This window comes from Labrus mixtus, chromosome 13 (assembly GCF_963584025.1).
Source record: "Labrus mixtus chromosome 13, fLabMix1.1, whole genome shotgun sequence".
Classification (NCBI taxonomy): domain Eukaryota; kingdom Metazoa; phylum Chordata; class Actinopteri; order Labriformes; family Labridae; genus Labrus; species Labrus mixtus.
The window spans coordinates 8,959,663-8,972,839 of NC_083624.1; the positions used below are offsets into that span (position 1 = coordinate 8,959,663).

Genomic DNA, 13,177 nt, shown 5'->3' on the forward strand with positions numbered 1-13,177 from the left:
TCTCCACGACAAACCCATTTAAATAGGTAAATCAAAATTAAACACAAAGAAAGGAACCGAATGTGCAGTATAAAGCATTCGAACGTTGCATATTTTTGAAGTAAGCGAGGTAAGGCTTGGCTGGTCTTCAGTTTTTGAAAGTGGAGGATAAACAGCAGCAGCACAGCTAATGAAGAAAAAAGAACCACAGATACTGTTTACATGTGGACTTTGGTGATTCTCCCACAAATTTACGTTTCACCTGAGAGATGGGTAAACTCCAGTCCGATGGTTGGAAAGAGAATTTTATAACTTGAGTTTGGTCACATTACTTCACTGTAAATGCTTTTCATGTCATGTACATCTTTGTAACCTGCTACTGGATGCTTTGAATTTCCCTCCGGATCAATAAAGTATCTATCTATCTACCTGAGTAACTTGAGCTGTAAATTGGACATTCGGTTTATATATACAGTATGGTACATTTTTAGATACCATTTTTTTTCAGTCAATGCTGTTATTAGGGTAAAATGTTTACACTCCAGTAACAGTATTGGACAGTAAGAATACAATCTTAAAACAGTTTTAATTTGAACTGAACAAAAGTAGATACATACCACACCAAAGTCCAGATTCTGTTCGATCCACTCCTGGCCGTCCTTGAACTCATCGTGCAGACCCATGATGTAGAGGGTGTCTAAGGCGTCCACGATGCTCGCTCCTAGTTGGGAATTGCCTGCACAGAGACACATGATAAAAACAAATAAGCAAATTGAATTGCTCCAGTCACGCTCAAAGTCATTTGCTTCATTTTTTTTTTTTTTTTTTAAATCACCTCGGGGAATTTTGTGAGGAAAACTAATCACAAAACACAATGGACCTAATATGCGAAGGAGAAAGTAAGACATTTGTTTGCTCAGAAAATTTTGATATTATTGAATGAATTTTAATAAACAATATTAGACACTTGGAATTAGCTGACTGTCCTTGAGAGACAAACAGGGGTAACATGCAGACTCCATACAGTATAGAACAAAATGTTCCCATTACTTTGTTGTTGTGAGAAGTCAATGAAACATTTACGTCAGGGCTCACAGTAAACATTTTAAGCAAACTATCCCTGCAAGTATTCCTCTGACCAGTGTTGGGGACTGTGACATGAAATAGTTCTTTCAGTCTCTTCTCCATGTCCATGATCTCATTAACAACTTTCCTCCTCTCTGGCTGCACAGAAAAGAGAAAGAAAGGCTCTGATGCCTCATCAGGTTTCACAGACCAGGAAATCAATCCTTCTATCCTCCACACAACCCATCCAACACTCTCAGTATCCCCCCTGTTGGCTGTCATTGAGTGCTGGGGAATGAAGAGACCAGTGTGGTGAGTTTGTGGTGAGAACCAGAGGAAAGAATAAAATATGAAAAGGGAAATATGTCAAGTACAACTCGCGGTTTTGGAGGAAGTCACGGTAAATGGTAAATGGACTTGAGCTTGTATAGTTTTTTTTTAGTCTTCTGACTACTCAAAGCGCTTTTACACTGCAGGTCACACCTACACATTCACACACTGATGGCAGAGGCTGCTGTGAAAAGTGACCATCAGATGTAACTAATCCCAATCATACACCCTCATACGTCGCTGCCTTAGTAGCAGGAGCAACTCAGGGTGAAGTGTCATGCCCAAGGACACATCAGACACTTGGTTGCAGAAGCTGGGGATCGAACCCCCAACCTTCCAAATGAGAGACGATTGACTCTACCAACTGAGCCCCAGCCGCCAACCAATCACAGCGATATGATTGATTCCTTCCACAGGAAGGAGCCCGAAAAATCGACCTCTCATTGTATTCATCCTTCATGTTACGCCAAAGCTTCTTTCTTATCTTCATATTTGTTTTTCTAAACAAGCCCAATCAATGTCTCCATCCTCACACATCCCTGGGGAGCAAATATACACAGGAGTATCGACCTTCCTATTAAATAAGTGAAACTATTAACTATACAAGAGTATTATCATATGAATGATATTCAACATAACGCATCATTGCACTATTGCACTATTGATGAGTACAGCCAAGACTTTTAAAAATCTCAGAGTGCTCTCTCCACTTCTCAAAACCAATTTGGTTTTAACTTAAGCTGAAGTTTAGGAGGAACGATGCTGCCAAGTTGCCCTTTAAAAAACACAAACTTTTGGTTGTTAATCCTTATGCACCGGTGTGAAGGTGAAGCAGCATAAAGCTGCGGAATGAACAGAGTAGACATTACATAATGTATGACCTTCATCAACTCCAAAGCCTTATTCAGACTGACATTTCAAGGTGCGATATATTATGCTCTGGTGACGTTTCACCTTAAATCTCGAATCTTGCGTAATGGGGGGACGTAGTGATACCCCTCTGTACCGCCTACAAAGATATTACAGAGGCAAGACGGTATCAGCTGAGCCAGTGGGGGAGGGCACTGGTGTGTGTGTGTGCATGTCTGACTGTGTTTGTATGTGGAGCTCCCGCCGTGTCGTGCTTCCGCAATGCCAAAGCGCAATGTGAATTCACAGACTGGGACACCAATATGACGCCATCTCTGAAGTAATATGAATGTTCATAGACATGATGACTGACGACTGAACTTATTAACGGCACATTTGCGAAAATACATTCTGAAACGACTCAGCATAGCTATGTCTCCAACCAGTCTACATCCTCTAAATTATGCGGGTCTGAAACTCACACAACCAGGACAATTTCTTGCTAGATAAAAAAATCAAGCCAATTGGTGCAGAGGTAAAATATTGAAGATCTCATATCCCCATAAAAAGATAATTTGTCTTATCAAGAATTCAACATTACTTGAGAGTCATGGTTTGGATATCAGGGTGGGAAATTAACATTTAAACTGTGAACATCTACCAGCAGCCACTGACAGATAAATGTATGAATTCACCATCTTCTCAATAGTTAAACATCATATCTTTTGCTTGAAATCTACCAGAGTCTGGTTGATGCTTTATTCAAATCCACTGGATATGTCCATTACGGCCAAAACAAGGGGTTCTGATTCTGGTCACATCTTTTAAAGAGGGAAGAAAAGTATCCCCAAATTAGATTACAGACCATTTTTAAAGCCCTTGTATCAAACAGTAGCTTAGAACAGTGACTGCTGTCTCATTATTAATTATAAACAACCACATAAACCCCTAAAAATAAAGTCATTTATGGAAATGTCACGCACAATGGACATAAAATGTTGCTTATTGCCCCTAAAGTTGAAACTCATCAAGAGTAGTTGGTTTACTCACTGTTGTAATGTCACTCTTCAAACTGCTTATCATTGAAATATAACTACTGCTGAAGTCAGCAACTCTCTGACTCCAGCTTTGGGACCGTTATCACCTAATAATGCAAAGCCATTAATGTTGTGCTTTTGGTGTTGCATCCCCCATGGGCAGGGGCTTTACAAACAGGAAACTGTGCATTTAACATATCTGTTCTTGTCCTTAAGCCTGGGCTGTTTATTAAATCCACATTGTTTTTACTGTCCTTTAGCTGTGGATAAACTGAATATGAATCATTTCATCAAGCTGCTTTGAAGAAATCACTGTGTGGTTTTTCTTCTGTCCTTGGTCATTTATAACTGCAGGGTTTATTTTCCTGTCCACATCAGGGTCAATGCTATCCTTCAGATAAAGTCATCTCAGCCCATAGGAAGTAGAGCCTGACTGATGAATCGGCCAGCGGATAATATCGGCCGATATTAGCATATCCGTTGACTGTCGGTATCAGACACTTTATGGCAGATATGTGCCGATATTACTCGATTTATTGACCAGTCAGATAACATTTCTCTTGAGTTTCATTGTATTAAACTATCAGTTCTCTTTCACCAGCAGAGGGCTCTCTGTGGAAAACAAGCATTATCACGCCCCAGACTGTCAAGCGGCGATGCACGTCCATGCTCAGTTACTTTCTAGTTGAGAGACCGTCTTGTCTTCCTTATACTGTAAATCTTTTCCATAAGTGTTTGATAACTGCATTTGAGGGATCAACGCAATAAATGTGTTTATCTTAATCTATCTATCTCTAAAGATCAAACATAGATCGAACAAAGATATAGGCTTTCTCTTCCTAATATCTGTATCGGCCCCAAAAATCATAAGCATGATAAACTAAGAGTTGTGTTATAATGAGCTTAATAACTTGGGAGACTACCTTGTAATGTCACTGCTGATTGTTTTAAAAATCTGGTTTACTGTCTTTATTTAAAGAAACAGCAATTTTAAGGTCGATTCTGGTAGTTACAGTATGTTAAATGTTCGTATAATAGCACCCAGAAACAGTCAGCTTCTAACAACATGCTAACCGCCAACCCACCGGATCGTGGGTTGGTGGCCTGCCAGAACAACCCCCCCCCCACACACACACACCCCCTCCCCTCCCCACCGGATTGCTGATGGACGGTCTACCTCCCCCCACCCCCTTGCTCTCTATCCCTCTTCCTGCATCTTATCCCATCTCTCCCCCTATCCCTTTCCAAGCCCGGCGCAGTCTAGGCCTGTGAAGACTGTTTCGTCATGAGCCGGGGATCCGGCCGAAGAGTTCTGCCTTTTAATAAGGCAGTTTTTTCTTACCACTGTAACTTTTGCTGCTTTGCTAAAGTGCTCATGATGGATAGGCCGGATCTTTGTAACATAGCAATAAGTAAGGTCTTTTTACCTGCTTTTTGTAACATAATGAGTAAGGTCTTTTTACCTGCTCTTTTGTAATGTTAACAGACAAAGAGTAAGGTATTTTACCTGCTTCTTGTAAAGTGTCTCGAGATAACACTTATGAGTTGACGCTATACAAATAAAAATTGATTGATTGATTGATTATAGAAGACCCAGAACATTCCTATATTTCCCTATATTAAAATAATTACTTTCTGACAACAAAACCACCATTGCCAAACGCAAACCAACGCCAAACCTCAAAAATCTACAGCACATTTGAGGGAATCTCTTCATAAATATATAAAACAATGCAGCCATGTGTCCAAGATCTCATCAGATATCTGATCCAAATCTACTGAATATCTGTACTCCGTTCAGTTCCATGCACCTACTTCTTCTTTGTTTAAAGTAAGTGGCACTGCTCTTTAAATCCTTCCTCTTTTCATATCAGCTACATTGAGCGCTGTTGGAATTCCTGAGCCTCCCCGCTGTCCCTCCTTATCTGTGAGTGCATTCAAAAGGAGAGCGTCTGTATTCATGCAGGAGCTGCAGCGTTATTATCATTATAGACAAGAACCTCTAAATCACTCTAAAAATACACTGCACTCAGGCAGAGAGCCTGATAGCGAGACGCCCTGGCCGTCTGCCGGATCTTGACAGATTGGCCTGACTGTTGGTGGAGAGGAGCCCCTCTGCTGCACCACACAACCCCCATCACCCTCCCTTCTGTCACTTTCATCACCTACAGGTACGCTGTAGGCATTCAGAGCAATGTGACACCACTGAGGTCGAGATAGAGGCCTGTCAGAGCTCTGTGGGCAAAGGACGCTCATTTGATGTCAAGGTTCTTGTGGAATTATTGAATGTGATGATTCCTCTGTGTTCACAAAACTGATAACACCACAATGAGCTTTAACTCTTCCTGCTATGAATACAATGTGACCATGTAATTAACACATTTATTTTTCAGTGTGCCTTCGAACTAGTATTTCTGTTTGCTGTGCTGAAGGATGCGTCTGTTCTGTCGGTATAATAAACTGTTAGGTTAAATTGTCTTGGTGTTCTACTTCAAACTGTTGATGTGGTTCAGGCCAGTCTAGTTCTCTGCTCAGAGTAATTTAGCATTTAAATGATATCTCATCAACATTTGAGTCACTTTCCTTCAGTGTTGATAAGGCACAACGTTTCCAAATTAGCTCATTTTGAGCTCAAAGTTTTAAAATTGAAGCAAAATTGAGGACAAACTTAATGAGCTTCTAAATGTTTCTGGGCTTCTGGGCGAAGTGATTTCTGTACACACAACTTTAAAACTTAGTGTCATGGAGCTGGAGCTAATGTCATTAACAAAACACAATAATATAAAAGAAACAAAAGAAATAACAAATACTGGTGATAAAAAGGAGTTGGTCACTGTAAGCTAGTTAGCTCAGTTTGCACCCAGATCAGGGATGTAACAATGCAAGAATTTAAAACTTTAAACGATTCTAGTAAAAATCAAATGATATCTAAACCTGTTTTGATACCACGGCAACCAAAATAGAAATCCTAGGCACCCAATATTGGAAAATTATTCATTTTTAATTACCAAAAAATATAAGTAAACTCCAGCACACTGTCTAGAATGCACAAATACATCAGCAACGTTTTGGTACCGAATGTTGTTGTTTTTTTAAGGCTTTTGTTCTTTTCAACACTATCCATATTGATGTTCAATACAATGTTTAAAAATGCATAGAAAACTGCGACAAAGTTAGCCCAGACTGGAAGCTCTTTGGGCCCCCCCCAAAGATAAAGTGTTTTTAGAGCACCAGTCAAACGCAATGGGACAACAAAACCATAGAGAGCACAGACAGACCAGAACTACAGGAAAAACAAAAACTACAGGGATTACTGTACCAAGGTGATTTCTACCACCTCTGAAGAGGACTTTGGCTCCAGGGATGAAGAAGGAATTGCAATTTAATCAATTTGTGTTTGTGCTTCGACCTACTTTTAATATTCTCCTTTTTTATCAATTACAAAACTTTTCCTCTGGCACCTGTTCACCTCATTTATCCCTTCTTATCACCCTCCCCAATGTGTGATTTCAACTAAAAACTTCAAAGCTAAAGAGAGAAGTTAAACTTGCAGCTTACTTCTATTTCTCTGACTGTTACTTTGGGAATGTTTTTCAAACCTTGAAAAGTTCAGCCTCCTTTCATGTTTGAATGTAACCTTGTGATCACCCTGAAACAGTCTTCACTTCTCCATCTTTCTGCTCTATCACACCCTCCATCTTTTCTGCTTCCCCTCCTCCTCCAGCAACCTAACCATCTGTTTGTTCTCATTCATCAATGTCTTACTGTGTTTTTTTTCTTAATCTTTACATCTTTAAACGCCACATTCAAACGCTGATGCACGACTACTCCTTTTACCCTTCAGTAGGTGCATTTCTCTGTCACAAAATTAGTTTTGTTGAGCATGTTTTGCCCCGCCAAAACACCTCCCCGTCCTGTTTTTTTTTCTGAATCAGTTCTATCTTTTACTTTCCAAAGTTTTTGTATCTTGGTTTGTATTGTTCAACCAAATTCTAGTCCACATAACACTGTCTGTTCCTCCCTTCATCCTTTCATACAATGCCAAGTGCATCAAATGTAGCTGATTTGGCACTCAGAAGAGGGTTTAAGGGTTGCCAGGTGCTGCTTATCTGAGACAAATTAGTCAGAATGAGGTTTAAATTTAGGGAATTATCAATACAGCCTCCGATACAGACACACTGAGGTGAAAAGTACAACACCTTTTCTCATTTTGACTCTCTTCTTAACATAGATACATGTCCGCCTCATGAACCGTCTTCCTACCTGAACTGAACTCTATCATTCTCCACCATCCTTTCTTCATCTTTCACAATGGTACCCTGCCTCCTCTACCTCTATTCTTCACCATCTCCGTCTCATTCAAACTCTTGGGCTCCCTGTCTCAGTCTCTGTGCCAGTTTCATTAGACGACAGGTTTCAGAGCTCTCCGCTTTGAATTCACACGAGGCAGGAAAACGTGACGTAATTTTTCAGTCTGCTCTCTCTTTCATGAGTGAACTGTCAGCTCTGGGAGGATGGTAGATGATGGAGATATCAGGTGTGTGTCTGTCAAATGGTGTCAAAATCGTCAACACCTGGTACTTTTCGATCCAATGTGTTATGAAACAAACAATACAGCCTCTGTTTTTAGGATGAACGATAGTATCCAAAAGTATTTACAACCGAAAGCTGCTGTTAGCAAAAGAGAGTGATCGTTGACTAAATTGCACAAACATATTGAACACATTTTGGTTCTGAAACGTTGGCGGACAGTTTGCAGGAGATTATACATGCAGATTTGAAAACAAGAAATTACCCAATATTGGATGCCTATGACTTCTTTTTTTTGTTTGTTTTGTTGCCATGGTAAACAGGTATCGACATTAGGGGTGCAGAAATGCAAAATGTTCTCTAATCGATTACTCTTCCCATTGTTAAAGCGAATACTCGAGTAATCGTTTTGTAGTTCTTTTTTTTCTGTGATTCTTTTCCTGCACGGGAGGCCCCGCCCCCAACTATGACGCGATGCCGACTGTATCTATTGATTAATTTGAATCTTCGGGATTTTAATAATTGTTAGTAAGGGCGCGGTCACACTGGCCATCTGTACCGTGCTGTACCCAAGCACGATTTCCCCCCCCCCAAGCCATTTTAATCAGACACAGCAATAAATTAATTAATTGTTCTCCGATGTGAGATGCGGAGCGCGAGTCCGCACATCGGAGAACAACACAGAGCATGACAGCTACTAAGAGGTCTTTGTATTAACATTCAAATATGATATTTCTTACTTCAACAGACAATAAACCTCAAATAAAACTTCACACAGACATATCTTATGACCGTTTTAACACTTTATTATAATTAGAGTAGTGAGTGTGGCGAGTGGACGTGCAGACATCAATGCACACTCATCGCACGTTGAAGCTGTTTTGACAGCAACATTCTGTTAACAAAGACTCCAGTCTGCAGTGTAGAACACACTTTACTCTGGTAAGTGAAGTTACAATAGAACAGGTGAACAATGTAAGTGTCTGTCTGTTTCATCTTTCTCCTCTGTGCGTAATGACACCACTCGCTCAATCTCGCTCGTCCGTCCGCTATGAGCTATTTCTCCTTATAAGGTTGTTCCATTTTGTAGTTATTAAAAGAATAATCATCTAAAATTCCAAAATATAGGAAAACATCTAGTTATGCTGCTCTGTCCTGGATGATCAAACGTTGTTGGTTTAGAGGAGTAAAGCGTTAATCACTGAAGTGAAAGTCCTTCTTTTTCTGTGGACTAAAAAGACAATTTGAACTGAATTTTCGTAGATCATATTGCATATTTCGTTTGTTTGGGACTTTTTGTTCATTGTGAATTCATAGGGGGGTTAATTAAAGGGATATTTTTGTTAGGGTAGCAGCGTACGGATCAATAACGGACGCGTTTCAGCACAGAGCCTTTATAAGCGCTTTGTTTGTCATCTATTTTCTTTTTGCACTCATGCTCCTTTTTTCTGTTTTGAATTAGGCCTATCCTAGAACCCACAATGCAACAAGAAACACTTACATGTGGACTACAAAACGATTATCGATTACATTTTTTTTGTAACCGAGTATTATTTAATGAACCCCTAATCGACATAATTTGATTACTGTAGCGTTTAAAAGACTCCCTCTTATGTTAATAATCTAATGTTATCTCTTGTGTATACATACACTCCAAATCTTGCTAGTAACCTCCTTCTCCATCTCACTCAGTCTTTATGGTTGAGCAGCTGCTGCCCTCTACACAACCCTTTGCTCTGGCCTCTTCACATTTCACATTTGTGCCTCTTATTTCTGCAGACATTCACTGAACTGTAAGCTTATGAGACACTACAGAGAGAGAGGACTACTTTCTTCAGTGTCTTGTTTTATTAAGAATACATACTTCTCCACAGACAGTCCACGGTTTTACAGGGACGAAAAGAATAAGTTATAGTAGAAAGAATAACTTGGACCATGGGTTTCTTTTGCCTTTGTATTATTGTTATTTGTTTTTATATTTGCTTTTATCTCCTTTATATCTCTTTTAGTTGATTGCATCATCTGGTACTCCTGGTCTCATTTCATGTTGTTGGGTTCTTGTGTTTCCTGGGTTCGTATGATGTTCTTTTGATGGTCGGTTTGATTATGTTGATTGGGTAATATGTTGCATGGGTTCTTTTATTGTTGAACATCTTGTGATGTTTGGTTTGATTATGTTGATTAGGTACTTTGGGTTCTTGTGTTTCCTGGGTTCTCATGATGTTCTTGTGATGTTTTTTTTTTTTTTGTATGGGTTCTTTTGTTGTTTGGTTCTTGTGTTGTTTGGTTTGATAACGTTGATTGGGTATTTCACAGCTGGTACAGTCTGCTGGACAAACTATGTAATATTGTCACTGATTCTACATAATCTTCTGTCTATGTTATCTGTAAGAAAACTTTAGAAACTGATTTGATCTGTCAGTTTGGCTCCTATAAAAAGCAACTCAGCTCTCAATTAATCAGCATTATAAATATTCATGGAAATAAGTTTTATCTCAAAAAAGGAAGATTTCCATGTTAGTTCTTTGTATTTAGCCCCCGCCCTTGTTAGTTCTTGTCGGATTAAAAAGCACTTAACTGTCTGTCACAGCCTGCTACACAGTTTTGTAAACATGGTGTGGCAGGCTTCAGCTCAGTCTCCTCCTCCTCTGCTGCTCCGGGTCCACCGTGGCCTTTCAGCCCATTTTGTAATGAGCCCAGCGGCGATAAACAAAACAAACCCGGGGCCAATTCAGCCCAGTCTGGCCGGCAGTGAACAACTGGTTACCAACTTCTTTGGCAGCAGGCTGAAACATCTGCTGTGTTCTGTTTTCTGCCTCAGAGGGTAACTGGTCAGACTGGGCCTTCTGCGCTACATGAGCTCCTCGACTAAATCCCAGCCCAAGTGGCCGTCTCCTGGTCTGGTGCCAATCGTCTGCATTCACTTTTAAAAGGATTAAAGTAATTTCATGTCATTCTCTCTTCTGAACAAAGGAGTTGAAAATCTTCCCTGTAAACTGTGACGTTTCCTTCCTTGTGTTAAATCTATGTATAGTGGAGAGTTAAAGCATCAAATGCATACCCGTACTGAGTTCTGAACTTGAATGCCACACTTAGTAGGCCTACATTATATACAATATGTCTGACATAATACCAGTGCTTCAGGCCAAGCAAGGATTAGAATGAACCACACAGCACAAATCCACAAGCTGTATGAGCTGTGGAAATCCCTATAGTACCCATACAATATTTCAACAGTGAGGGATACAGTGCATCTACTTCAGTAATATAGCTTTTCTCTGCTGAGACTTCCTTGAACTCAGAGTTGTAATATTCTGGGATATTTTATGTTTTGTGGAATGGCCTGGTTTATTTTGGACTGAACAGCTGCTCAAACAGAGGCTCTCTAGAGTACATCATTACAGTTTGTACTCAATATTCTTGTGGAGAACCACTGCACTCTTGGCTGAGTCAGAAATGTTTTTCAAAATGATAAAAATATCCAAGAAATGTGATCCTGAAAAGATGATTTCACAACACATTGTAATGTCAATACACCTGACAACATACTATAAATCAGCAACCATTTTTGCATAGAATTGAAATGTGCTTTGTAGAAATAAAGTGGTCTCATTTTTTTAGTATCAATCTGATGAAATGAGTGACAATGACTTACAAGTCATAACATTTACTGTTATGTTGTTTAGACCTTGATAGTGCTGTCAATCTACGGTATTACAAAAATGATCAATATAAAAATACTCCAAATGTGCCAAATTGAAATGCAAAAAAAGATTCTGACAGCCCCTTTGGAAGACAGACCAAATAGTTGATTAATTATTTTGCGTTGGCAAATCAGATTTCAAGGGGGGCCCAGACGAGCCTAGCCATCCCCTGGATCTGACCCTGCCGTACGGGCCAAAATAACCTGAGCCCTCCAGCTCTTTGCGCTCATCACAACACAAACAGAGGCATTTATTATGACACATTGTAGATGTTCTTTGGAAGGATAATTATGTGCATGAGGCTCTATAACAGTTTTCATAGAAAGTTGTAAAGTCAGATTATTAATTAGCGTTAAATATAAGGTGTTTTATAACTATGACATTTTATATCATGTTCATCTATTCTTCGTTTTTGGTTATTTTACTGTTCTCAGTGCTAACTCTAAAACTGAAAAAGAAGTTCACTGTATGTGGGTTTTTAACAAGGTACAGTAGCACTGACATCAACTGACATCAACTAAAAGTCATTAACTGCTTCATGGCAAAGAAATCTACAAAGACTTTTCATTATTTCTTTACATCTTTCTTAAAAAGGAAACCAGAGGGTCATCTAAATTATCCATCTGCCCAGCTGTTACAGAGAATATGTGGGCTTTGAGGTGGTAACTGGGGAAGTAATTGCCTTCTTGTTTCCTTTTGTACACCGTGTTACTGCAGTCTAGTTAATGTCTAGACTTTGAAATGTCCAATTTGCATTCCCTTACATGTTCTGGGGTCTGCTTGGATTAAAATATCTAGAGCAAGATGTTAGAGTAGGTCTATGCAGATGACAAGACTTTTAAAACTTGATCAAAGACGTCTAGGAGGCCTTGAAAGTTGGTAAAGAAGTTAAGTGAATGCGATGGCGGGAGGTCTTAAACACAATCACCCTATTAGTTAGAGAAACATTAGCAAATCTTACAACATCCAACAGCATCGACTCAAGATCCTTCCACTGGCATAGTCCAAGATCTATTCACTTCTATTGATCAATACAACCTACATTATGTTAAAATCTTACCAAAAACAATGCTGCAAAGAGATTCATTATAAATCAATTGATGGCTAAATTGATTAGAAGTTAATTATAACTCCCCTAGTATCCCTGCTCTTTAGTTCTACATGCTGATTCTACCCTATCGTGCCTATTTCCACATCCGTTCTCTTGTCACAATGTTGTTTTCTTTCTCTGAATACAAAGTTACTGATTTCTGTGTTTGGGCCTAAATCTTCTTAAACTTTTGTTGAGATGCTCATTGATCTGGCTGCCCTCACAAGGTGGTTTGTATAACAATCTCAACTATTTCACTGAACCTCAGTAGATCTTGAATCACTTTTTTTTCAGATTGATAATAAATGTATTCGACACAAACTTCAAACACTCAAAGTTTGAAACTAAAATGGTACTGAAAGATACATCAAGAGTACTGCAGAAGTGTGAAGATTTTCATTGAAGTAAGTAAGGAGCTTCGAAGTAAGGATATATTTATAGTGATTCAGGCAGGCCGGAGGAAAATACAGGCAATGGTTAGAGCAGACATCACCGCTCTCTAGAGTGAAAATATTTTTTGGTGTCCACTGGGATACAAATTTACAATCAGAAGCTAAAAAACACCTCAAACACAAAGGTAAAGTTTAATTTAG

At 39.3% G+C, this 13,177-nt stretch overlaps 1 protein-coding gene across 1 annotated transcript in view; it reads right to left on the minus strand.

Annotated features, from left to right (window-relative positions):
* Positions 1–13,177, minus strand: part of man1a2 (mannosidase, alpha, class 1A, member 2) — a 135,752-nt gene that overhangs the window by 63,083 nt on the left and 59,492 nt on the right. The window contains exon 5 of the mRNA XM_061053579.1: positions 597–715. Coding sequence (XP_060909562.1) covers positions 597–715 — 119 coding nt within the window. The remainder of the gene's footprint in view (positions 1–596; positions 716–13,177) is intronic.